This window comes from Pipra filicauda, unplaced genomic scaffold (assembly GCF_003945595.2).
Source record: "Pipra filicauda isolate LSUMZ 115617 unplaced genomic scaffold, ASM394559v2 scaffold592_size254116_pilon, whole genome shotgun sequence".
Taxonomy (NCBI): Eukaryota; Metazoa; Chordata; class Aves; order Passeriformes; family Pipridae; genus Pipra; species Pipra filicauda.
In genome coordinates, this window is record NW_024104745.1 from 519 (window position 1) to 27,423 (window position 26,905).

Sequence of the window (26,905 nt, forward strand, 5' to 3'; positions counted from 1 at the left end):
CCTGGAGGCTCCCAGCCCTGGGGACAGGCTGTCCCACCAAAGCAAACCCAGAAGGCCGGGAGGAGAGCCCGGGGGGAGCGGAGCTGCTTGAGCAGTCGCTCCTTTGAGGGACACGCACACAACCCATCCCTGCAGCAGGCAGTGCCAGCCTCATCCTTCCTTGCCCTGGGACAGCTCCCACAGCCCAAGGGGACGGAGTCAGGCCCTCTCAGGAGACACGAGACCCTCTGCCCAGGGTGGGAGCCAGGGAGCGCCCTTTCTGAAGTTCCTTCAAAATTTCTTTCAGAACTTCATTTGACTCAAGGGTCTTTTTCTCTCCTGGACGTTGGCTCTTGCCTCTTGGAGGACCTGAATGGCAAGCAGTTCCATTTGACATGAATGGATTAGAGAAAACCGGAGCTCAGCCTGTGAGGTCTGCAGGGACAGACTACTCACTCATGCCATATGCGGTGGTCTTGCTCAGAGGAATCAGCAGAGGAGCTGGAAAAGTCCTCCCTGCGGACACCCCTGTAACTCAACAGGCAGAGACACTTGTGTCATCCCTGGAGCTCTGCACGGGCAGCCCTGAGGTACAGAGGGGGTGAGGGGATCCCGCAGGGACAGGGCACACACGGGCAGGTCTCTGTCCTGGCCCCTGCAGAGGCGCCCGGCTGGCCCAGCTTTGGGCTCTGAGCTGGCAGCTCTCCCAGGGGGAAAAGCCACAACGTACCCACACGACCTTCCGGAGGCTCAGTCCTGGGCCCCACTCCGGGTTCCTGATCACCGTCACCCCCAGGCTTGGCTGCAAAGAAGGGCAGGACAGAAGAGCTCCCGTGACCCAGTTCCAGACTCTCCCTCAGGCCGGAGGGGCAGGGAGTGCAACTGGGCAATGGGATCCCTGCAGGGCCCTCATCTCTGCCCTCCCCTCAGGAGCAGGGGCAGAGCTCCCACAGGCCAGCAGTGGCCCCTCGCTGGCACCAAAGGAGCCCACGCAGAGCTGTCAGGGCACCAGGGACTCCCTGGAGCTGCCCCAGCTCCAAACTCAGCCCCAGCGAGGGCCATGGCTTGGCAGCCGCAGCGGGAGCACCTCCGGCTCCGAGGGGCCGGCAAAGGAGCCGCGCCAGGCACAGCCCCCCGGGCACAGCCCTGGGCCCGGCCCCTTCCCTCTCTGCCCTTCTCCGTGTCCACACGGAGGGAGCAACTGGCATCTCCAGGGAAAGAAGATTAAAAGCCCCCCTGACAGGGATCCTGTGGGATCCCTCTTGGGCCTGAGCAAAGAGTCGGCCATGATTGCCACAATCCAGCAACCTTGAGAGGGTCTTAAGGAAAATGGCACATGAATGAGCTCTTGCCACATTGAAAGGGATTATTCTGTCAGGAAAGGGACATTGAGAATTTGCCTCCAGGTTGCCCCAGGAAATTCAGTGCATCATTCAGCAGGATTTCCCGATAATCCAAGTCATGATCCCCATCTAGAAGCAAACAGGGATGGGAACCGTTTCCATGGCATGCTGGGATCCCCTCCTGCCTCAGAGAACTGTGGCACTGCAGGGGCTCGGGGGTCCCCATGGGGGCCAGAAGTCAATGGACATGGCCAGAGCTGCAGAGGGGCCTGGGCAGCTCTGGGCTGGCTCCTGGCCGCTCTGCACACTCGTTCCAGGCCCTGTGTAACATCCCTGGGGGAGCGGCTGGAGCAGCCACGGGCCCCTCGGGACTCTCTCAGGAGCGCAGAGCAAACCCTCACTGAACCCACATCGTGATGGGCCCGAGTGGGCACTGGGGGAAGAGCTGCTGCCACACAGCCACCCCGATGGGTGACACCGGCTGACCACGCCTCAGCAATTACCCCGTGTGCCCGTGCCTGGCATCGCCTCCCTGCCCTCAGCAGAGCCTGGCACGGAGCCACTGCTTCCTTTGGGGAACGCCGCCTGCCACAGAGCCCCTTGGTCCATCTCTGGGGAAAGCAAGAGGGACAGCTGGATCAGAGGGAGCTGTTCTCCATAAGGGAAGTGGCATCTTCAGGAGGCAATGCTTATAAAGAACATGGGAAAGGTCCAGGGAAACAGCCAGGCTTTTGGGGCTGGGTCAGGGCACTCTCTCCTCCAAACAGCCACCACACCGGAGCTGCCGGGAGACCAGACCAGACAATTGCAGGGGATCTCCTGGTCTGCAGGGCCCGTGGTGCATTTGGGGCACGGGGTCAGGGGATGCTCAAGGCCTTCCTGCAGAGGCTGGGGAGAAGCTGCAGCCAGGCCAGGTGGGGAAACAGCCCCGCAAGGTGGGAAAGCAGCAGCGGGGCAGCGAGGCTGCGATGGATCCCTTCCCGCTGTGCAGCCACTGCCTGTCCACACGTGGATCTAAAGCCCCCGGCTGATGGGTCTCACGGCTCAGGCTGAGGAAACAGACCCACCTTGCCCTTTCTGAAGTTCCTTCAAAATTTCTTTCAGAACTTCATTTGACTCATGGGTCTTTTTCTCTCCTGGAGGTTGGCTCTTGCCTCTTGGAGGACCTGAATGGCAAGCAGTTCCATTTGACATGAACAGATTAGAGAAAACCAGAGCACAGCCTGTGAGGTCAACAGGGACAGACTACTCACCTCTGCCATGTGAGGCTGGTTTGGGCGGAGCAACCAGAAAAGGAGCTGGAAAAGTCCTCCCTGCAGACACCCCTGTAACTCAACAGCCAAAGAAGTTTCTGTCATCTGGCTCTTGCCATGTTGTCAAATATTTTTCTTTGAGGGGACATTGAGAACTTACTTGCAGGAGGCTGCAAGGGCCCCAAAACTTTACGCAGCCAATCCAATGGAGAAGCATTCCCAGTGTTGTCATCTAGAAGCCAACAGAGATGGGAACTGTTTCCATGGCGTGCTGGGATCCCCTCCTGCCTCAGAGAACTGTGGCACTGCAGGGGCTCTCGAGGAGCCCCGTGGGATCCAGATGTCAATGGACATGGCCAGAGCTGCAGAGGGGCCTGGGCAGCTCTGGGCTGGCTCCTGGCCGCTCTGCACACTCGTTCCAGGCCCTGTGCAACATCCCTGGGGGAGTGGTTGGAGCAACCAAGGGCCCCTCGGGGGTGTCTCCTGCACTCAGGAAACCCTGGCTAAAGCCCTGGGGAAGACTGCAGCAGGCAGTGCCAGCCCCATCCCTCCCTGCCCCGGGACAGCTCCCACAGCCCAAGAGGACGAAGTCAGGCCCTCTCAGGAGACACGTGAGCCCCTGCCCAGGGTGGGAGCCAGGGAGCGCTCCGGCCCTCGGCTTGCGGGAGGGATCCCGCTCTGGGCTGCTCTGGTGCCTTGGGCCTCTCGAGACTCAGGGCCAGCTCTGGGAGCAGCTGCAGCGGGAGGGACCTTGGGGCCAGAGTCCCGTTTCCCAGGGGCTGCAGAACATGCTCCAGATGCCTCCAACCCGTCGTGCTTTCAGCTTTGGCTGCTGTCGTGACGGGCCCGAGGGGGCACTGGGGGAAGAGCTGCTGCCACACAGCCACCCCGATGGCCGACACCGATGACCACGCCACAGCAATTACCCCGTGTGCCCGTGCCTGGCATCGCCTCCCTGCCCTCAGCAGAGCCTGGCACGGAGCCACTGCTTCCTTTGGGGAACATTAACTTGTGAACAGCCTCTTGGTCCATCTCTGGGGAAAGCAAGAGGGACACCTGGATCAGATGGGACCATTCTTCGTTAAGGAGGTGGCATCTTCGCGATACAAGGGATCTCCTGCTTTGCAAGGCCCGTGGTGCATTTGGGGCACGGGGTCAGGGGATGCTCAAGGCCTTCCTGCAGAGGCCGGGGAGAAGCTGCAGCCAGGCCACGTGGGGAAACAGCCCCGCAAGGTGGGAAAGCAGCAGCGGGGCAGCGAGGCTGCGATGGATCCCTTCCCGCTGTGCAGCCACTGCCTGTCCACACTGGGCTCAGGCTGAGGAAACAGATCCACCTCGCCCTTTCTGAAGTTCCTTCATAATTTCTTTCAGAACTTCATTTGACTCACGGGTCTTTTTCTCTCCTGGACGTTGGCTCTTGCCTCTTGGAGGACCTGAATGGCAAGCAGTTCCATTTGACATGAACGGATTAGAGAAAACCAGAGCTCAGCCTGTGAGGTCAGCAGGGACAGACTACTCACCCCTGCCATGTGAGAGGAGTTTGGGCCGAGGAACCAGAAAAGGAGCTGGAACAGTCCTCCCTGCAGACACTCCTGTAACTCAACAGCCAGAGAAGCTTCTGTCATCTGGCTCTTGCCATGTTGTCAAATATTTTTCTTTGAGGAGTCATTGAAAACTTACCTGCAGGAGGCTGCAAGGGCTGCAAAACTTTACGCAGCCAGTCTAATGGGGAAGCATTCCCAGTGTTGTCATCTGGAAACAGAGATGGGAACCGTTTCCATGGCATGCTGGGATCCCCTCCTGCCTCAGAGAACTGTGGCACTGCAGGGGCTCGGGGAGCCCCGTGGGATCCAGATGTCAATGGACATGGCCAGAGCTGCAGAGGGGCCTGGGCAGCTCTGGGCTGGCTCCTGGCCGCTCTGCACACTCGTTCCAGGCCCTGTGCAACATCCCTGGGGGAGCGGCTGGAGCAGCCAAAGACCCTTTGGGGCTCTCTCCGCACCCAGGAAACCCTGGCTAAAGCCCTGGGGAAAACCATCCCAGACCCTTCCCGGGGAGAAGAGCCCGCTGGCCGGGAAAGGTGCCCCAGGCCGCCGGCTCACCTGCTCCCCGCGCTGGCACCGGAGCAGCCTGGGCAGCCCTGGCGTGCAGGGCCACTGCCAGGAGGAGGAGGAGGAAGAGGCGGAGAGCAAGGGCCATGGCCCCTCGCCCTCACACCGTCCGGCAGCTACTGCTGCCGCCGCTGTCCTGACACCCCTGTCCTGGCACCGCTGTCCTGAAACCGCTGCTGTACAATCTCTGTCCAGAAATCTCTGTCCAGTAATCTCTGTCCAGTAATCACTGTCCAGTAATCACTGTCCAAACGCCACCAAATCTGACACCGCTGCCGCCGCCGCTGCTGCCGCAACAGTTGCAGTCAGGGACTGAGTGGTCGGTCATTGTGGTGCTGTGGGACCACGGGGCTCTGTGACCTCACAGCCCTGCTGTGACCTCACTGCCTGGGTGGGATTGTGAGGATAGAAAAGGCTTGCAGAAGATTTTGTTAGGAGGAGACAGAGGAAGGCTTTTCTGCCTAAAAGGAACACCTTTCTCTAAGGCAGTTTGGCTGCTTTCTCCCTCCCCCCATTACCAGACAAGTCCTCAGCCTCTCTGTCTGCAACGGGAGCGCAGAGAGAACGCTTACAGACACGCTACAGGGCCCGAGAGAGCCGGGGGGGCAGCGATAATAGAGAAGCCTGGAAGAGATCAGTGACTTTCTCAGGCCCAGTGCTCTTGTAGCTGGTGCAGAATTTCCTTTGTATGCTTTTGAATGTTCTTGTCTTCAAAACGAACCTTCTTGAATTCTTTCCACTGCCTTGGCATTTTTGGGGGATACCTGCATGTATGTTACTTTACAGGGATTGTGTGGGGATGGATCTCAGGAGCTGCCCTCCCAGCCAGGGGAGCACATCCCACCACACAGCTCTGTCCAGTCGACTTGTTGGCCTGAGAACTGATTTGTATGACATTGCACAAGTGAGACGTTTCATGGCTCTACTGCAATCTCAATGCCAGCTCCAACATTCACCTCCTGTCGGTGATTCCCGCTCTTGCCGGCAGCACCTGCCAGCTCTTCCCCCGCCACGCCGACACCGAGTGTGTGCTGTGCACTCAGGGCTGGGGGGTGGCCCATATTGAAACAGGGAAGGACTTGATGCCGTAATTCATAAAAATAACCCAAGGCAGGCAATCAGGGCAGCTGCAGCAACGCCAGCACCGTGGGCCTGTGATCCCTCCCTGCCTGCTCCATCCAAGGGATGGCACCTTGGTACCAGCACAAGGGTTAGCCAACAGCAGCAAGGAATTCATCCATTGCAGACTGGACTGCCACGACATTAAAGGAAAAAGGCTGGGTGTCCCTCTACTGCAACTGAGGCTCCCAGTTCCCTTGGCGGTCGCAATAGCATTTGCATTCCGGCAGCCATGGGCTTCCAGTGACTGGAACAGAGAAATGCCATCCTTGGAAAGAGATAACAAGCTCTCCTGCAGGCAAAGGGATGTATTAAACACCAGCAGTGAACATGGAACTCTTTATTTGGGAGAGCACTTTCTGTTCCCACTCCCTCTGCCCTAAGAACTGAGCAGTGTCCACTGTCACTTTATCCTTTGCTGACTTGAGCCAGCTTTGGATCCAAGTACTTGGAATTGTAACATCTGTCCGAGTATCTCAGCTATGACAACAGTGAATAAGAAGCCCCTTTTTGGGATGTTATGACATTGGCTCTGCAGGGGAATAAACGGAGGGCAGTTTCTGTAAAATGCCTGCACAACCACCCCTGCACATCAGAGGCCACAGGAGGGTGGAGCTAAGGTGTGTTACTCCCTGTCAAGATACTGGTTTTGAGGGGAAAAGATGAAAAAAACCCCAGGATCAGCCACTCTTCCCGGGGAGAAGCGTTGAAAGTCTCTGCCCCTCAAGACCTTCCCAGCTTGTGGGCCATGGTCACTGCCGTCTAAGGCGTGGCCTCGGAACTCCCAGTGCCAGGCTGCCGCTGGTGTGAGAAGCCACGGGCTCAGCTGTCCCCCCGCAGTGCCTCCTGTGCCCTGGCGAAGCGCCGGGGCTGTAGGTGTGTGTTTGGTTTCAGCTCAGTGAGGAGACCCCTTGTTGTGCCTCCCCCCAGCTCGTCAGGCTGCCCCGTGGCCCCTTCGCCCCGCGGGTCCCTGGCCCGGCCAGACTGTCCCAGGAAGGGCCCTACTCGGCCCCAGACCAGAGAGCCTGGGCTGAGCCCCAGGCTCAGCCCTCTGCAAATGTAACGGGGCTCCCTAAGAACCTGCACACCACAAAAAGAGGCCCCAGAACCCCTGAGAACCTCATGAGGAGTGACAGCCCACTACATGGCTTATGAAGGATTCCAAACACCCTGCCCTCTTTAGAGGAAAATCCAACGCCCCCACCATGTTCCTCATCCCAGTCCTCAGCTCCCTGCAAGTCTTATGGGGGACCTCAGCCCCCTGCACACCATAGAAGACAGCCCAAAATATCCCTGGGTGCCTCCTGAGGGTTACCAGTCCCACCTTACGGGGGACTCCAAATTCCCTCCTGCCATATGGGGACCCCCAGCCCAGCAACACCGAGTGTTTTGACCTGGGAGGTTGAGTGTGTGGTTGCCCCCGGATTGTTGGTGCTCTCTAGAGCTGTTCTGCAGCAAATCCTTCCATGAAGGGCTTCTGTATGGAGCACAGTCCAGTCCCATCCCCTATTTTTCCAAGGCAAGCCACTACTGAAAACCCTGGCAAATGGGTTCTGCAAATTTGTCAGATCCCAGGGTGTTACCCTGGCTGCCCTCTCAATGCTCCATTCAAGCAGTGGGTGATCACAGCTGAGTTACTCCCCAGGCAGTCAAAGCCTTGAACAAGGGACTCAGCACCCAGGATTGGTGATTACCCATCAGTTAGGTCCCATCAAGTGCCTGTTAATTAGCAAGGACTTCTGCTTTGCCTCCAGATATTGTTTGTCAGGCTGCGGCCCTGAAAATGCTCTTGATGGCTTCCCTCTTTTCCTGGGCATCCTATCTGAGAGGCCCAGGCCCAGATGGTCCCACTGCAGTAAAGGTGCCCTCAGCCCAAGGTCCCTCACCACGGGCTCCCCCAGCCCCAGCCTGGCTCGTGCCTGCCCACACCGTGGGCATCCACGGCTGTGCCCCGGCTGGAGCTCAGCCAGGGCTGATGGTACCACACAAACACTGGTGTGCCAGCTCTGTCCCTTTTTATTTGTACAGAAGAGCTGACCCTGGAAGTTCTCACTTGGAGTTCTGTTGAGCACTTCCAACTCATTTCCCGGGGGTTGAACCATCGGCCGTGGATGGAGGACTTAGCCTGCGGGCTCAAAACTGCTCAGGGGTGGATGTGCCATTAAAAGCTGGTCAGACTCAGAGCTGCTGCTCCAGCTTTTCCGGCTGTAGACATCTTGGGACCAGCCACCAGCTTTCAGCTTTTCTTTAAGGATGTGCCTGTGGAGAGAGGAGGTGGCTGAGGCCCAGCTGCAGGGGGCACACAGGGACTCTGCTGCCCAGCAGGGCCCAGAGCTGGCAAGGCTCAGCAGCACAGGGGAGCTGCTGGCACACCTTGGCCCCGGTGGACACCTGCCCCTCAAGGCCCCAGCGAGCAGGGGGATGGCTCTGGGCAGGGGCCCTGGGCAGGAGCGGGCGCCAGGGCACGTCTGCCTTCCAAGGGCAATCTCGTCCCCGCTCCTTCTCCTCCCCACCTTGCTTTGCCTCTGCCCGTCCTGCTGGGGCTGCTCTTGGCCAGGCAGGCTCACTTGGAGCCAGCACTGGCTCCAGTCCCAGCGGGCTCCCCAGGAGGGGCCCAGCAGCTGAGAGGCCAGGACAGCACTGGACAGCAGCAGAACCCTCAGCAGAGTTCTTTGACCAAGGACTAACTGGCCGCTCCACAGCAGCCAGGCTGGGAATGTTCCATGGCTAGGAGCTGCCTTCAAAAGAAGCTGTTTGAGGGGGAGATCAACAAACAACTCACCGTTTTCTCACCCTCCAGTACCAGATTCCAGCACAGCACAACATGATGGCAAGCTGCCCACCCAACATGCTTGCCATTATCACACTCAAACAGTGTGTTCCCCGACAGAAATCTCTCCCAGTGCTCTCCTGGATCTTGGGAGCACGTGTTGTGGCACCGGCTGCATCTGCGGGAGCAATTTGGAGCGTTAGCCCGTCCTGGGCACCCCTGCTAAGCCGACAGCACGTTGGACACAGCCAGGACATTCTCTGTTTCCCTCAGTGCGGGTGCCTGGAGGCTCCCAGCCCTGGGGACAGGCTGTCCCACCAAAGCAAACCCAGAAGGCCGGGAGGAGAGCCCGGGGGGAGCGGAGCTGCTTGAGCAGTCGCTCCTTTGAGGGACACGCACACAACCCATCCCTGCAGCAGGCAGTGCCAGCCCTGACACTCCCATGCCCCTCACTGACGGCCCTCAGCAAGACTGCTCAGTACCCAATTCCACTGTGTCTGCTTAGGATAATTTATCTGTTCTGCTATAGTCTTCTTTCCATGATGGGCCTAAGTGGGCACTGGGGGAAGAGCTGCTGCCACACAGCCACCCCGATGGCCGACACCGATGACCACGCCTCAGCAATTACCCCGTGTGCCCGTGCCTGGCATCGCCTCCCTGCCCGCAGCAGAGCCTGGCACGGAGCCACTGCTTCCTTTGGGGAACGCCGCCTGCCACAGAGCCCCTCGGTCCATCTCTGGGGAAAGCAAGAGGGAGAACTGGATCAGTTGGAACCATTCCACATAAGGGAGGTGGCATCTTCAGGAGGCAATACTTAAAACAGACATGGAAAAGGTTCATGAAAATGGATGATGTTTTCCCACTGGGTCAGGGCACTCCCTCCTCCAAACAGCCGCCACACCGGAGCTGCCGGGAGACCAGACCAGGCAATTGCAGGGGATCTCCTGGTCTGCAGGGCCCGTGGTGCATTTGGGGCACGGGGTCATGGGATGCTCAAGGCCTTCCTGCAGAGGCCGGGGAGAAGCTGCAGCCAGGCCAGGCGGGGAAACAGCCCCACAAGGCGGGAAAGCAGCAGCGGGGCAGCGAGGCTGCGATGGATCCCTTCCCGCTGTGCAGCCACTGCCTGTCCACACGTGGATCTAAAGCCCCCGGCTGATGGGTCTCACGGCTCAGGATGAGGGAAAGAAACCCACTGTGCCCTTTCTGCATTTCATTCAGCATTTGGTCCAGAAGATCCAATGCCTTCTGGGATAGTTTGTCTCATGGAGGTTGATGCCTGTGTCTTGGAGGATCTTAATAGAAAGTAGTTCTATTTGACATGGACGGATTACAGAAAACCAGAGCTCAGCCTGTGAGGTCAGCAGAGACAGACTACTCACCCCTGCCATGTGAGCTGGGCTTGTGCAGAGGAATAAGCAAAGGACCTGGAAAAGTCTTCCCTGTGGACACCCCTGTAACTCAACAGTCAGAGAAGATTCTGTCACCTGGCTCTTACCATGTTGTCAATTATTATTCTTTGAGCACACACTGAGAATTACCTGCAGGAGACCCCGAGGGACCCAAAGCATCTTCCATCCAAGCTGCTGGAGAAGCATTCCCAGTGTTCTCATCTAGAAGCAAACAGAGATGGGAACCGTTTCCATGGCATGCTGGGATCCCCTCCTGCCTCAGAGAACTGTGGCACTGCAGGGGCTCGAGGAGCCCCGTGGGGGCCAGATGTTAATGGACATGGCCAGAGCTGCAGAGGGGCCTGGGCAGCTCTGGGCTGGCTCCTGGCCGCTCTGCACACTCGTTCCAGGCCCTGTGCAACATCCCTGGGGGAGCGGCTGGAGCAGCCAAGGACCCTTTGGGGCTCTCTCCTGACCACAGGAATCCCTGGCTAAAGGCCTGGGGCAAACTGCAGCAAGCAGTGCCACAACCATCCCTCGCTGCCCCAGGACAGCTCTCACAGCCCAAGTCAGGCTCTCTCAGGAGACACGTGGAGTCTTGTTCTCACCATCTGCCTTTTCCCCAGAAAGGACAGCCATCAGAGCTGTTTCCAAAAACCTCAGCATAAATCAAAGTCTCTAACAATATCTTTAATATTAGAAAGCAGATATTACTCCATTACAGTTCTGGATGCACATGGGGTCACTCCCCCAAAAACACACAGGCATTTTTGAAATATTTCACTAATAATAGATTTTAGCAAACAAAGAAATTAATGTTCATAGGCTATAAATTACATAAATCTTTCTATTATTAGTATTCTATCTTCTATTGGTTATTGATTTCTCGCTTGTCATGGTAATTAGTCCACATTTTCAGTCCTCTTATTATCTTTTTGATAGGCAGAGAAGGTTTCAGGACACTTGCTGAATTGTCTTTGATTGGAACTGTTTAACTGTCTTTGATGGAACTGTTCCCTGCCAGGGAGGTGGCATCTTCAGGAGGCAATGCTTATAAAAGACATGGGAAAGGTCCAGGGAAACAGCCAGGCTTTTGGGGCTGGGTCAGGGCACTCCCTCCTCCAAACAGCCACCACACCGGAGCTGCCGGGAGACCAGACCAGGCAATTGCAAGGGATCTCCTGGTCTGCAGGGCCCGTGGTGCATTTGGGGCACGGGGTCAGGGGATGCTCAAGGCCTTCCTGCAGAGGCCGGGGAGAAGCTGCAGCCAGGCCAGGCGGGGAAACAGCCCCGCAAGGTGGGAAAGCAGCAGCGGGGCAGCGAGGCTGCGATGGATCCCTTCCCGCTGTGCAGCCACTGCCTGTCCACACGTGGATCTAAAGCCCCCGGCTGATGGGTCTCACGGCTCTGGAGGAAACAGACCCACCTCTCCGTCTCTCCAGTTCATTCAGCATTTGGTCCAGAAGATCCTGTGCCTTCTGAGATGGTTTGTCTCCTGGAGGTTGATTCCGGCTTCTTGGAGGACCTGAATGGGAAGTAGTTCCATTTGACATGAATGGATTAGAGAAAATCAAGAGCTCAGCCTGTGAGGTCAGCAGAGACAGTTTACTCACCCCTGTGATGTGAGCTGGACCACCGTGGAGCAACCAGCCCAGGAGCTGGAAAAGTCCTCCCTGCGGACACCCCTGTAACTCAACAGTCAGAGAAGATTCTGTCACCTGGCTCTTGCCATGTTGTCAATTATTATTCTTTGAGCACACATTGAGAATTACCTGCAGGAGACCCCGAGGGACCCAAAGCATCTTCCATCCAAGTTGCTGGAGAAGCATTCCCAGTGTTCTCATCTAGAAGCCAACAGGGATGGGAACCGTTTCCATGGCATGCTGGGATCCCCTCCTGCTTCAGAGAACTGTGGCACTGCAGGGGCTCGGGGGTCCCCATGGGGGCCAGATGTCAATGGACATGGCCAGAGCTGCAGAGGGGCCTGGGCAGCTCTGGGCTGGCTCCTGGCCGCTCTGCACACTCGTTCCAGGCCCTGTGCAACATCCCTGGGGGAGCGGCTGGAGCAACCAAGGGCCCCTCAGGGGTGTCTCCTGCACTCAGGAAACCCTGGCTAAAGCCCTGGGGAAGACTGCAGCAGGCAGTGCCAGCCCCATCCCTCCCTGCCCCGGGACAGCTCCCACAGCCCAAGAGGACGAAGTCAGGCCCTCTCAGGAGACACGTGAGCCCCTGCCCAGGGTGGGAGCCAGGGAGCACTCCGGCCCTCGGCTCGCGGGAGGGATCCCGCTCTGGGCTGCTCTGGTGCCTTGGGCCTCTCGAGACTCAGGGCCAGCTCTGGGAGCAGCTGCAGCGGGAGGGACCTTGGGGACATGAAAGCAGCAGCGGGGCAGCGAGGCTGCGATGGATCCCTTCCCGCTGTGCAGCCACTGCCTGTCCACACGTGGATCTAAAGCCCCCGGCTGATGGGTCTCACGGCTCAGGCTGAGGAAACAGACCCACCTCTCCGTCTCTGCAATTCACTCAGCATTTGGTCCAGAAGTTCCAGTGCCTCCTGGGATGGTTTGTCTCCTGGAGATCGGTTTCTGCCTCTTGGAGGACCTGAATGAGAAGCAGTTCCATTTGAAATGAACGGATTAGAGAAAACCAGAGCTCAACCTGTGAGTTCAGCAGGGACAGACTTCTTACCCGTACGATGTGAGCCAGCTTTGTGTGGAGGAACCAGCCCAGAATCTGGAAGAGTCCTCCCTGCGGACACTCCTGTAACTCAACAGCCAAAGAAGCTTCTGTCATCTGGCTCTTGCCATGCTGTCAATGATTATTCTTTGAGCACACATTGAGAATTACCTGCAGGAGGCCCCAAGGAGTCCAAGCCACCTTCTAGCCAAGCTGCTGAAAAAGAATTCCCAGCACCCTCATCTAGAAGCAAACAGAGATGGGAATCATTTCCATGGCATGCTGGGATCCCCTCCTGCCTCAGAGAACTGTGGCACTGCAAGGAGTTTGGGGAGCCCCGTGGGGGCCAGATGTCAATGGACATGGCCAGAGCTGCAGAGGGGAAAACCATCCCAGACCCTTCCCGGGGAGAAGAGCCCGCTGGCCGGGAAAGGTGCCCCAGGCCGCCGGCTCACCTGCTCCCCGCGCTGGCACCGGAGCAGCCTGGGCAGCCCTGGCGTGCAGGGCCACTGCCAGGAGGAGGAGGAGGAAGAGGCGGAGAGCAAGGGCCATGGCCCCTCGCCCTCACACCGTCCGGCAGCTACTGCTGCCGCCGCTGTCCTGACACCCCTGTCCTGGCACCGCTGTCCTGACACCGCTGCTGTAAAATCTCTGTCCAGTAATTTTTGTCCAAACACCGCCGCCGCTGCTGCCACAGTTGTGGTCAGGGACTGAGTGGTCGGTCATTGTGGTGCTGTGGGACCACGGGGCTCTGTGACCTCACAGCCCTGCTGGGACCTCACTGCCTGGGTGGGATTGTGCAGGGACAAATCTCAGGAGCTGCCCTCCCAGCCAGGGGAGCACATCCCGCCACACAGCTCTGTCCAGTCGACTTGTTGGCCTGAGAACTGATTTGTATGACATTGCACAAGTGAGACGTTTCATGGCTCTACTGCAATCCCAATGCCAGCTCCAACATTCACCTCCTGTCGGTGATTCCCGCTCTTGCCAGCAGCACCTGCCAGCTGGAAAACTCTTGCTATGCTTCAATCATACTCAGCATTCAAGCAGACATTTTTCATTCTATTCCTGTAATTCAAGTGTGAGATGTATTCCTATGGCTTCCTCTGGGATAGGTCTTGAATCAGAAAGATGGGGGAAAAACAACTCTCCTTAGTACTGGCCAGGAGCCTGCTGGCTTTGCTCCTGATTTCTAGCTAAGTGACCAAAGTTTGCTACACTTAGGAAAACTTATGTATGTCTGAGACCTAAATGCCAAATCTGCATTGCCATGGAGCAGGAATATCCCAAGTAAGCAGAGCACACACCTGACCAGCTCTGCCCCAACCAAAGTTTGAGTCAAGTCCACAGATAACTGCGAGTGGGCTGGATACAACAAAAGGGGGAACATGCCTGATAGGACAGCCAGGTCCTAACATCCCCAAAGGGCAACATCTGATCACTCTGAGTGTGCACGTGCAGCCTTATCCATCTGTTCATGATTACACTTGTCCAGTTACTTGGTTTTCCTTTAGTTATTAATCTATTAACTCTAATTTCATGGCTGCTGGTACAACACATGATGTATTTCAGGGAAGATGAGGAATTACTTACTTGGTTTCTATATCCCTGGCTAAAAGCAGCAGCCAAGTGCTACTGTCTTAGTAACTATGCAAGCCTTACTCCCAGCAAAGGATTACACCTGTTGTAGACTTTCAGCACTGGACACATAAGCCTTTAATCTACTTCATTACCTGATAGAAGCAGATACTTCAAGTTCCTAAAGCAGATGCCATGTTAGCTTTCAATGATGTTGAGTTATTCCAGTCTTTAAAAAATGCATTTGAAAGATGTTAATGATAACAAAAGGAATATTGTTATCAAGGCTTAGGCAGATTTTTTGCAGCATCTTTCAGTACAAGGTAATGAAACCATGAGTTGAAATGAGTGAACAAAACCAAAAGACATCATTCTAAATGAAAAATTAATAATTTCCCACCACAAAGAACTTCCCTTGTGTTGAGATGAAAAATGCTTCTAATTAGAGTAACTAATTAGTGGTTGGATTGGTTCGACATCTCTGAGCATTAATCACTCAAAAACAGCTGAAGTCAAGACTAAGGTGTTTCAGCAGGAGAATGTCCACATTTTACAGACTTCTGGAAGAGCCAAGTCCACTGGGAGGGCTTTTATTAGGGATAGATTGTGCCACCGAATGCTGATACAGAGCATTTCAAAATGTCCTCAAGTCTTTATGGAGGCAAAAAAACCCAGTGGGAACTGAAGACATCTCTGCTCCATTTCTAGCATGTAAGTAAATTTATTGACCTCGTGGAGTAAAATGTTCAGGACTGGATTGTCATAATGCCTTCAGGACATGCCTTTGAATGTGAAAAAAACCCCAACCAAACCCTCACTTTTTACCTGTTAGTGGAAACTGTAAGATCTCTCTGTTCTCTCAATTCTGTATTTCAGACTAAATATTGCAATCCCCGCTGGTTTAGGGTAAACTCTCTACACTCAAGAGGCAAAGCATGGGCAGGGGATACTCATGAGTCTTCAAATTACAAAATACATTTGAATGGTCTGTCTGCAGAGATACTTCTGCCATATTTCACCATACTTCAAATCTTATTAACCTAAATATCAACTAAATCAAAATGATGTATTTTTTCTACATCATACTGAATACTTTTGTACCCCTCCTCATTTATCTGATGGCTGGGATTGACTTCCTTACTGCAGCACTCTGGCAAAGGCAGCGCTCCAGCAACGCTCCCTGCAGGCAGCAGAGCCTGCACATCACCAAACACGAGCCCTTGGATTTACTGCTGTCCCTTGCAACCTTTGTGAGCAGGACTTCTGGAAAATAACCTTTCATAACTGCTGCTTCCAGGCGATTCTTGCTATTGGCAGTGCCTGAGCAGACTGCAGCAGTTAGGTGGTATTTCAGTGCTGAATGTTTTACTTGCTCAGGCGTCTTTTCTGGGGTCTTCAAACCCCACCTCGTGACCTACTGAGGAAGTGCAGGAGCCACCGAGCGCTTCTCGCCTGTACCTGGCACACACCCGACAGAAGTTTCTCACCCTGTAGCATCTGCATTCGTCAGAAAACGAGTCAAATTACACCTGACAGGAAAGATTAACACGTAATTTAGCACCCGGACCAAGTTATTTCGTAGAGCTTCACCTGCACAAGGATAAAAACTGCATTGTAGCTGTTGAGGCACCATGATTTAGTTCGTTCAACGTGCAAAGCGTCTGCCTTATCCAGTCAGTAGCTGGGTCATTGTTTGATTTGCTCGTTGCTCTCATGAGCACTAAAGCACAAGTTCCCTTCTTGAATTTGTGATAAAAATTACTATTTTGAAGTAAGACAGGACACCAGACGCACAAGAACCTCGTCATTCCAACTCTATAAACTTTTACAAAATCATTACGAAGTGACAAATCTTTATTTCAAACATTTCTCAAAAGAAAACAGAAAAGTCTGACAAGACTAATCTGTACATTCACACATTTTTATTTATTTTAGATATTTTATTTTATTCACAAGTTCCCAAAAATCTTATGAAATTAAGAGACACAGAAAACAAATGCTGTGTTTGACGTTTGATTTTAAACACAACATTTCTGTCCCCGAGCTTCCTGTTACTCCTGAAGACTGTGATATTGCAGACACACTAACGAGCTGAAGGACCAGTCCTCCTCCTCTGAAAGTCTCTGATGCTCCTTACAGACCCTCCCAAAACCTTAAAAAAACCAATCAGAAATATAACCAGAAAAGGTATTTTGATCAAGTAACAAGGCACTAACATAACACTTCCAGGTCAGATTGCGGAAGGAAAAGAGGATAGCCCCCAAATGCAGAGGCAGAGAGAAAAATACTGACAAACTTTGTCAAAAACACATTAATTCAAGACAGAGCCTCAACAACAAGCTGGAGCTTTTTTTTTGGCAATTTCTAGTGCCAAGGAGCAAAGTCAGTGACTTGGAAAGTGGAATCGCTAACGAGGATGCTGGATGGAAAAGACACTTCCCCCCCATCGAGGAGCAGAACAAACTCATTCCTTCAGCAGCTCAGGGGGGTTGCAGTGAAAGGAGCCGGGCTGGCTTAGTCTGCAGGAGGCTCGCAGGGACCCCATCGCTCTCTCCAGCTGACAGGAGGGGGGAGGCGGTGGGACTGGTCCTTCTGCCGCGCCCGCAGGGAGAGGACAAGGCGAAACGGCCTTAAGCTGAGCCAGGGGAGACTCAGATTGGATACGGAAAAAATGTTCACTGGTTGGGTGTCAGGCACTGGAAGGTCTGCCCAGGGAGGTGGTGGAGTCACTGGATCTGGCGCGGGGGGATGCGGGTTAGGGGTCTAGGAGTCACCGCGGCAGTGCGGGGTGACGGTCACACTGGGTGATCTTAAAGGTCGGACTAAGTGATCTTAAAGGTCTCCTGCACCCTTGATGCCTTCAGGGTGCTGTGCGATGGGCCACGGGGTCCCCAAAGCCCCTACGGCCGGGCAGCGGTGCCAATGGCGCAAACCCCGGGGGCACAGCCCGGCCGGGCCCACACGGCCCGCGCTGAGGGGGGCGGGGCGGGGCGGGCGCGGCCCGGGCGGGGCAGGCGCGGCGGCCGCCGGGGGCGCCATTACGGAGCCGCCACCGAACGCGCCCGAAATAAATGGCGGAGGGGGCGGAGCCCCGCTCGCCGCTGGCCAACCAGAAGCGAGAGAGCCGCGCGGGGGCGGGACCTCAGCGTGACTCAGCCAATGGGCGCCGGAGGCGGCGGGTGATGGACGGGCGCGCGGCGGGCGGGGCGCGGTGCCCTTCCCGTGGTGCCGCGGGAGCGGCGGCGGAGCGGCCGCGACTCCATCCGGGTCCCGCGGGTCCCGGCGGCGGGGCCGCGGCGCTGCGGGGACGGTCGCGGGGCCCGGGGGGAGCGGCGGGGCCGGGGCGCGCCGGGGGGAGCGCAGAGGGCGGGGGGACCGCGCCCGGGGGCCCGCACGGGCGGGCGCGAGGCCTCGGCCCGGCCCCTCCGCCGCAGCCTCCGCCGCGGGCCCGGTTCATTGTCCTTGTTCCCCTCACCGGCGCCTGCCCCCCGTTCTCCCCCCGCTCCCCACCAGGCTCGCGGGAAGGTCCGGAAGTGCCGCCCCCGGGAGCCGCCAGCGCCAGGTACGTCACTGCCGGGCCGGCGGGACCTTGGCCGGGGGAGCCCTCCCGGTACCGGGCGGGGGGCCCGGCCCGGCCCTGCCCGGGCGCAGAGCGGGGTGAGCCCGGGCCGGGCGGGCAGCAGGTGAGGAGCATCCCCGAGGGGAGCACTGCGGGGCCTGGGGCTGGAAGGGCCGTCACGGGCACCATTCCCTGTGCCGGGGGCCGCGCGGTCCCGCCGCGCTCCCGCGCTGTTCCCGGTCCCGGCGGTGGGTCGGGAGCTGGGACTGGGACACTGCGGCCCTGCCGGGCTGTGCCCGCGGGGACACGGGCAGGGCTGGGCTGGGCTGGGCTGGCGGCTCCCCGGGGAGCCCAGGGCAGCAGCCCCGTTAATGGGTGTGCTCAGGGCTGTCTGTGTCCGTGCAGCTTCTACCCAGAGCTCGCCTTGGCCTCTCAGCGTGGCTCTTCCCCTTGCCATGGGCAGCTTCACCCGCTGGCACCCCAGGGCTGGGGCTGGCACAGCCCTGGCACTCAGGGGCGTGCTCGTGGTGACTTTATTCTGGCACAGTCCAACCAGTCTTAGATGGAAGCCCTGGAACAGCTGCCCGTGGAGGGCATGGAGACATCTCCAGACTCCTGTCTGAAGTCATTCCAAACCCACCTTGACCCCTTCCTGTGGCACCTGCTCCAGGTGACCCTGCCTTGGCAGCAGGTTGGACTGGATGGTCTCCAGAGGGCCCTCCCAACCCTAATAATTCTGTGACTTGTTTCTTGTAGGACTAAAAACTCAACCTGATGATCAAGGTTGTGATAATCCTCATTTACAGATCTGCCTTTCCCACCTTGCCAGTGCTCTCTTTATCTGTACTACTCTGCACTTCAGTTTTGTGACTCAAGTGCAAGTCTTAACTGGCAGGGAAAAATTGCTGTCATTAAAAATTCCCACAGGAACCCTGTGGGATGATGCTCAGTGGTAACAGTGGGGCAAACTTAATCCATGGCAGAATTTTTGAGAAAATCCATGTGTCCCTTCAAAAGCAATAACTTAAATAATATTTAAGAAACGGGGCATCTTTTTCCTTTTCTTCAAGCATCCCCAGCTGCCAGGGGCCTCACCAAAACATATATTTGCTGGTGTGGCTTCTCTTGTCAAATTTGACCTGTTCTGTTCACAGCAACACCCAGGTGTTAAGTAGTTTAAACTTAACCAAGGAGGTATTTGCAGTGGTAGTTCAAATTTACTGCAGTCAACATGCAATAATAGGTTAATTAGGAGGATTTTTTTCCCTATAATAGTTCACTTCGTGAAGAATTTTTATAAATTTATTTTATAAAGTTGCTGGTTGTAATTTTTTTCACTGAGTTCTTCTCCCAGGTTGTGCTCTGCATATCTTAAATGCCACCTCATTTCACACAGGTCATGCTGGGAAGTTATTTTACACACTAAGACTGGAGACTTGGCCAAAGGAAGCTTAGATAAAACATCAGATCACTTGCTGTGTTTTTCTCCTCCAGTGACCTGTATCCTTGTTTCACTTTCCTTTTGATGAATGTCTTCTGTATTTTCCTCTGTTAGTAGTAGTGGAAAACATCAGTTCATTTGCAAAATAGTGAAAGGCCCCCAGGACTTATAAAGGGCAATAGATGTTTAATTATGTTGCCAATTAATAACATAACACAGCAGTCTTGAAATATTTTTGTGCACTAACTTCATTGCTCTCTGAGTTTGGGTAATTAATAACATGTAAACTTCATGCAGAAAAAGCTTTCTTAGCATGTCCTAAGAGACACAAATCTAGGGAATAAATGCACATTTGTGTATTATATATAAATACACATTTCTCTGTCTGGAGCAGGACCAGATAACCAAAGTGATGGTTTCCTTTGAGAAGGGCACTGAGGCCTTTGTAATGTTTGAAGCTGAAGTGTACCTAAATTTATTTCTTTTTTTACAAATAGCTCTGTTTATTCTGTCCCTGAACTAACAGAGGGATACTCAAAAAAAAGGGTTTGTGAAAATCTGACCATTTCAGTGTAGTAAAATCAAAGGTGTGTAGGGAAAGATGCCAAGATTTTTGTTACTTTGGTTCTCTGTTCATATTAGAAATCATTAATTGTGCTCACATACTTTACTTTTATACAGGAGATGGGCAGTAGTGACTTGTCATTTCTTTCAGGCCATGGTTTCTGGATATTTATATTCCACCTGTAACTACATGGTTAGAAAAATAAGTGAAAATCAAACATACTAATTAAAAATGGGGCAAAACAGTAATATTTCATGTGATAATTACTTAAAGCCAGAACGCTCTGTGTTAAAACAATTAAATGTAAGTGGGACATGGAAATACAATTTTATTTTCTAAAATCTAATTGAGACACTGCATAAATACATTATTGGTGGCAATCAGTGCTATTAATCTCGCTGTTATGGGACAAAATTCCCCAACCCACCGTTGTGGACACATGTCCCTGTCTGGGTGTGTGGACTTTAGTGCTGCCCAAGAGCTGTGTGCGCTGAAACTGCTTGTCCTCCTTTTCCCCTCTGCACAATTTCCCAGTTCAGACCAGTATTCTGGGGTGATTTACAGTGTATTGCTCCTCAGTGGACTGGCAGGTCCAAAAAGAGCTATTAAATTTTTAAGTTTTGGGGCATAAGCAGGAGTGCCTGGACATGGGCTGGGAGTTCTTCTTTCTTGGCCTGTTTTCAGTGCAGGTGAATTTGCTCAGCACAAAGTAAAAAAAAAAACCAAAAACAAACCAACTAATAAACCCCAAACCCTCTAATCTGTTTCGTTTCCCACAGGTTTTTAACTTAAAACTTTGACTTTTCTGCTCAGTTTTTATCTGCTGAACTTCTGAAACTCAATTTAAGCTTTACTAGAGTAAAATAGTCTTTTCATGTAACAGACTGCTCACAAATTTACAATTACCAAGTGATCCTTTCCCAGGAGGATGTATCTCTGTCTCCACCTGCGTCTTGTAGGTGTCACTGAAGCCCAGTTTGTGTAGGAACTCTTCCTTCTAAAAATTCACTTTCAGCTTTAGGTGGTTTTTCTTCTGTGCTGCAAAGTGGACAAAATAACTGGGAGAATAAAGCATTTGTCTTGCAGGATCACACTGAGGGGAGATGATCACACTGAGAGGAGACATGACTTCTGTTCTTTGTGCAAATACACCTTTTGTTCCCTCAGCAGAGTAATGAATAAAATAATAATGCATTTGAGTTATTTTTTTCCTCTTTCACAGGTTGGACAATAGCTTAGGAGTGCTCATGTTCCACCGTGTGCTCTTTAACAAAACCATGCAAATTCTTGAGACTTTTTTTTTTCTTCTTGTGCAGTTTAGGATCATTTAGGAGGTTTTAAACTTCCAGGTAGCTCAAGAAAACCAGGACAGACTTACTTCAGAGCCTGTTCAGAGTCTGCTGCTTCACTTCTGGACACACATTGGGAGCAAGGCTCTGGAAAGATAAGCATGTTATTAAGGCAGAGGAAGGTACAACCCAAAACTGAATATAGAAGAGGAAAAATTTTCGGTTCATGCTAAAACTGTAGTGTCAGTCACTGATTTCTCTGAGCCTGTTTAGGGGAGAGGTGATGAGATGTGTCTGTACCACGTGGTTACACTGCAAGGGTAGCTGAGTGGAGTGAGGGGAAGCAATGTCAGGGATTATTAAGTTTATATCAGTCATGTGACTCCCTCTCTGCCTGCAGTCCACAGCAGTCAAACACAAAACCCAAGGAATGAGCAAATTTGAGTTATGAGTCTGCATGAAGTCATTTGGATGCTTGGCACGGCTGGAGAAGGTGGCAGGAAGTTCCTGGGATTCAGGAAGTGTGGCTTCAATGCAGGGAGTGCTCTGAAATCCAGGGGTAAAACTGTGAGGACTTGGTGTCAGTGCTGTTCCCATAAATCCTGGAGCTCCATCATGTGGTGGGAGCTGTGCAGGCTCAGCCCTGGGGGGGTGTTTGGCAGCTGGGGCTGTGTGAGGCTGTGCAGCTTCACAATTCCAGAGCCATTTTATCCCCTTTCATTGCATTGGGATTTTAAACACGTGGTGACAGGAGAAACAGCACTAAGGAACTCAGCTTTTAACAAGGGAGGCAAATTAGCCAGGTATTTTTTTAGAAGCTTACCTCTCATCATAGCTGAGTGATTTTGCTGGAGGAGTGACCCTGAACTGCTGTGCTGCACTGGCTGTGACAGCAGCAGCACAGGGAGCTTTGCAACCCCGGGATGAGAACATCCCACATCAGGAGAGGCTGTGCCAGCAGGAGCATTTATCAGGATTCCCTGCTTCTGCCTGTGCCAGAAACCCTTGGTGCTTGCACACAGCAGGCCCCCAAGGAGACCTGGCAGGTCTCATCTGTAAAAGAATGTGGCAACTTAGGTGGTGCAGCTTGGAAAGAGTATTACAAATAATCCACAAGTTAAAAACTCCCAAAGCTGCAGGGTTAATATAAAGTAGAATGCTAATTAGCTGGACTTTGCAGGAATGCGCAGTAAAGAGAAGTAAAAGCAGAAGGTAACCTGAACTCCTTCCAAAAATAAGATTTTTTGACTAGAATTTGAATTCCTTTAATTATACACCCCTCATATTATTACTCAGCTTCCAATTGCTGTCATGTTAGTCTGCCTTGGGCTTGTGCCCTGCATGCACTTTATGATCCCAAGGCAGACTAACAGGATAGCAATTGGAAGTTGAGTAATAGTAATATTTCAAGGACATTTTTAACCTTAAGTAACAGCCCATTCAGACCTTTATTAGATGAAAGGCTCTTGTTTCAGAAAGGTGGAAGGAGACAGATTCCTGTGGATTGAGGTGCTGCAGGTACTGAACAGGAAAATCTAGTGGTGGCAGTAGAAAATGATTTAGAATTTCCAAGAATAAAATTTGATAGGGAAGTCCTGCTGTTGGTGGAAATAAAAGCTGTTTGATATATCTCAGGTTGGTTAGATCTGCAATTAAATTTTGTCTAAAGGTGATGAAATGCAGCAGATCAATTTTTAGGTTTATTACAATCCTTGTGTCCTTCAGGCTTCATTTTAAAAAGAAATCCTGAAGCAGTGCCTTACATACTTGGTGAAATTAAAACAGGTGTGGCAACACCTCTTGCATTTTTCAGTAAATCACAGAACCACGAGCTTCATCTTAAAGTTCCTTCTGAAACTACAGGTGGGACTTCACCTCGTGGACTCCCCAAGTGACAAAGGGAAGATGCTGAGTTGGTGCTCTGCAGCTCAGCTCCCTGGCCAGGCCTCATGGCAGGGACTGGGGCTTTCCAGGGGTTTTGCTCAGCTGGTGAAGGTTTGGATGCAGGAACAGGGAAGTGAAAGCACTGTCACCTTCCCTGCTGATTCAGAAGGGTGTGATGGGGGCCAGTGCTCCATAAGGGTTTGACTCTGGCCCAGAGCTGCTGTTGTACTTCATTCCTGGTTTGGGCACCAGGACCAAGTGTCCATGCTGAAGGATATTTTCTGGTAGATGTGTAAGTTAACAAAAGCAAATAACGGGATTTATACCAGTTAAAGCAAGATTTTAAGAGAGAATGAATTTTGTCATCAATACTTGTATAAAGGATTCTGGAGTGAAGCATGGAGGGGGTTGAAAAGTGATTTGATTTTCTCTCAGCTCAAGGAATAACGTCATCCCTTTGGATATTAATGCACGGGATCACGTGCTGGGTGTTCTGGCAAGGACAGGAACGTGCACGAGGGTGCTCCTCTTCTGTCAAGGCTGAAGAGCAGTCTGAAAACATCAGTGTATATTGGGATGAAGTACTAGTAAAACTTATGTTTATAAAAACTGCTTTTCTCCAAACATTTTCAATTATCTTATGAATTACCTGGACAAAACAGTTTTCCCTCCCAGCCCTGTTTTCAAGCTGTCCCTGCTGAGGAGGGGGTTGTAAGTCCCACATCTATCTGGCAAGTATTTTCATTTCAGTGTTCTAAAAGTTTTTAATTCAAGATGATGTTGAGCTGTTTTAATGTAGAAATTGGCTTTAAGGTTACATCAGGAGCAGTTAGAGAAACCCACTTCTTTCTGATGGGGAAAACAACATGTATTTTAAGTGGCCTTTTGGTAAGGCAGTTTAACAATTAAACATCAGGAGAAAGGCCATAATCTTAATGAATTTTGTTTCTAATAATCCCTGTGCACATGACTTGATGTAATTTAAGACTAACAGAGAAAGCACAAGATAGTACTCTTAACAGTACTTTTTCTTGAGCTATTAACTGTTAGGATTGGTGAAAACATCATTCTATGTAACATAATTTAATCAAAATTATAAATATTAGGGCCTCCTCGTGATCCATGTAAATCAGCATAGCTATGGTCCTATATTTTATTATTTTTAAGTTCTGAAGAGGAAGGAATGTGTGTCTGCCTACAGTGATTCTGACAGACTTTTCTTCTGATTTCAGGTGAGAATTTACATCTGTGGAACACAACCAGTAATTTAACAGGTTTAATGACTGTAGTTGCTGTGACTGCTACAACTTGCCAGCTGGCTAAAGATGAAATATATTTCAACACAAGCAATTGGTAAAATTCTGAATTTAAGGAACCTTGCCTTTAAAATAACTGTCTTGCATGACTGGGGGGAGTGAGGGCAATGCTTTTTCTGTGATCAGGGTTATAAATGCTGTCTGCAGGTAGTCAGCTTGTGTTTCCTGGAACAACAGTCCTTCTACAGCAGCTCTGAAGATGCCTGCACTGTGGGATGAGGTAGTAGGTTGTATAGTTTTAGGGTCATACCCACAACTGGGAGATAACTATACAATCTACTGTCTTTCCTAAAGCAGCAGAAAATCAGCAATGGAAACTTCTCAATTTTAAGCTTAGTGTCAGATTCTACTGAAATACTGTACTTGTAATGCTTATGATGGGAGAAAATACTTCTGTAATAGCTGTGGGGAGTTGTGTTCAGATTCTTCTGGTTCTTGGAAAAGCTGGGTTAGCATTCTGCATTAATTTTTCTCCTCTACTGAGTAAAAAAATGAAGAATAGACTGATTCCTATGTAAGTGTGGCGGGGTTATCAAATAGAAATTCCTGATGTTCCAGTTGTTGTGGTGTTTAATGTTGCTAAGTGAAGTATCAGCCATCCCTTAGAGTGGACCTGTGGTTGGCTGGCTGAGCTCTTTGCTGAAGGCTGTGCTTCTCTGTCAGAGTGAGGTAGTAGATTGTATAGTTGTAGGGTAGTTATTTTACCCTGTTCAGGAGATAACTATACAATCTATTGCCTTCCCTGAGGAGTAAAACAAACTGCGACCCTTTGCAGTCAGTGATGCTGTGAAAATACTCATGGAGTAAAACCAGATAAATTCAGGCTTGTAAAGGAGCTGATAAATCAGTGCCAGAATGTGCAGAATTGACAATCATTGTGAATGGTGCAACCCCCAAATGATATATTTGACTAACATGACTTTTCTTCCAAGGTGAGTGGCACAGTGCTGGCTGGAGATGGAAAATACCCCTGTTCCTACACAGAGAGTGGAACACTCCATAGAGGGGAAATGATTCCAAACCAGTTGGGGTTTGAATGTAAAATGCAGGCAGCTCAAACTTGTACATTATGACTTAAACTGTTCTGACACCCCAATTTCTATAATGCATTAAAATTCGTGACTCCCAACTGCTTGGTAAAAGTTGGAGGGAAAACTTATAAGTCTACTTGTTTTTCTCCAACTCAATTTAATACAAAATCGAAGTGTTGGCCAATTTTGGCCAAAACTGACCTCTCACCTTTTTGGGGGAGTGTAAACCTATGGAGTTTGAGCATCCAAGAGCCAGAACTTTTCTCCAAGGTGGTTGTTGTCTTATAAAAAGACTTTTCAAGCTTACTGCATTCTTTTCCTCCTGCAGTCCTACATGTACCCAGTCTCTGCTGCTGCACTGGTGTGCCCAGTGAGCCCCTTGCTATAGCAACAAAAAAACCATGGAAATGCTCTTTGGGATGGCAAGTTTAGGTTAGTCAGAGTGAAAATGGAGCCGTTCATGAGTGGTAAAACCGGTCAACCACTGCTTGGTAAGTGCTGACAGTGTAAAGTTGAAATATGTGCCCAGGCCTAAGAGGCAGAAGACCCAAAGCAGCTGGTGAGCTAAAGCACTTCACAGAGCAGCTGCTGAGTGAGAAGAACTGCAAAAAGGAAGCATTGGGCTCCTAGGAAGAGGTAGTAGGTTGCATAGTTTTAGGGCAGGGATTTTGCTCACAAGGAGGTAACTATACAACCTGCTGCCTTTCTTAGGGCTTTATTATAACACCGGGACCAGTTTGGCTCCAGCCTACAAACCTCTGCAGCTCTGGCACGTGGAGACAAAGGACAAGGTGTTTCCAAGCATGTTGAGGCTTAATGAGACCTGTGTGTTGGCAACTTTGGTCCCAAACTGAAGTGTAGGACTGATAGCTGGAATGCAGCATGGTGGAATACTGCATTTTGGGGACATTGGGCTGGGATATCCTTGGATTGTGGTAAGTAAGAGGCTGTGTTGGGAAGCCAGCTCCTTCCAGAGGAAGCTGGAGTCCCCCTGTGATTAGGATGGAGGTGGTATGGACTTGTGAACATTGAGATGCTGATCCTGTGTGCTCACAAGGGAGCTGAACCACCCCTTCCTTTGGCTTGGTGCATTTCAGGTGGAAAAGCCTCCTGTTTTCCTTCTCCAAAAGAACGAGATCCCAGCTCACTTGAAAGCTGGTGCTTTCTCATCAGGCATAGGCACTCCTAGGAAAACAAGTTCTCAGTGGTGGATTATTTGCAGTCTTGCAGAAGGGAAGTTTTCAGTTAAAAATGATGGTTTGTCTCTCATGGAATTATTAACAATGAGTCCATATTTTTTTGCACTACAGCAATAGTTCAGGGAACTGTGGGATACAGAGACTTTAACTGCTGAGCACCTTGTAGCAGGAATATGTTGTACCTCCACCAGCCACTATTTAAACTTTGGCAAATCAGAATCCTAGATTATAAACATGTTACCATGCTGATATTGAACATCCTGTATGAATTTAACTGTACACATTTGATTTAGTTAATAAAATACAGCATTTTGTGCAACTGATGGTGAGTGGCCTTTACTTTATCCAAAGTAAGGGTGTGAATTTTACCGGAAGGCAGTGCCCACATAATTGAAATAAAGTCAAGA

At 51.9% G+C, this 26,905-nt stretch overlaps 1 protein-coding gene and 1 long non-coding RNA gene across 4 annotated transcripts; one reads left to right on the plus strand and one right to left on the minus strand.

Annotated features, from left to right (window-relative positions):
• Positions 1-287: 287 nt before the first annotated feature.
• On the minus strand, positions 288-13,293 carry LOC114002527. Of its 3 annotated transcripts, XM_039387854.1 has the most exons (11): positions 4,678-4,844; positions 4,256-4,327; positions 4,096-4,167; positions 3,964-4,008; positions 3,502-3,609; positions 2,736-2,807; positions 2,576-2,647; positions 2,390-2,488; positions 1,826-1,933; positions 710-781; positions 288-507 (listed from the first exon to the last, which is right to left on the minus strand). In XM_039387854.1, exons 1-11 carry the CDS (start codon positions 4,772-4,774, stop codon positions 428-430), a joined length of 897 nt encoding a protein of 298 aa, XP_039243788.1. In that variant the 5' UTR covers positions 4,775-4,844; the 3' UTR covers positions 288-427. The 3 variants fall into 3 exon arrangements, with proteins under 3 accessions (XP_039243788.1, XP_039243789.1, XP_039243790.1); XM_039387855.1 differs by lacking the exon at positions 710-781; XM_039387856.1 differs by lacking the exons at positions 710-781; positions 1,826-1,933; positions 2,390-2,488; ... (5 more) ...; positions 4,256-4,327; positions 4,678-4,844 and adding exons at positions 10,114-10,185; positions 11,390-11,488; positions 11,577-11,648; ... (3 more) ...; positions 12,808-12,879; positions 13,092-13,293.
• A 4,340-nt stretch (positions 13,294-17,633) lies between these two features.
• LOC114002515 lies at positions 17,634-26,817 on the plus strand. The gene is made up of 2 exons (XR_003545891.2): positions 17,634-17,776; positions 24,185-26,817. It is a non-coding gene; the product is annotated as an uncharacterized LOC114002515 (long non-coding RNA).
• The last annotated feature ends 88 nt before the right edge of the window (positions 26,818-26,905 follow it).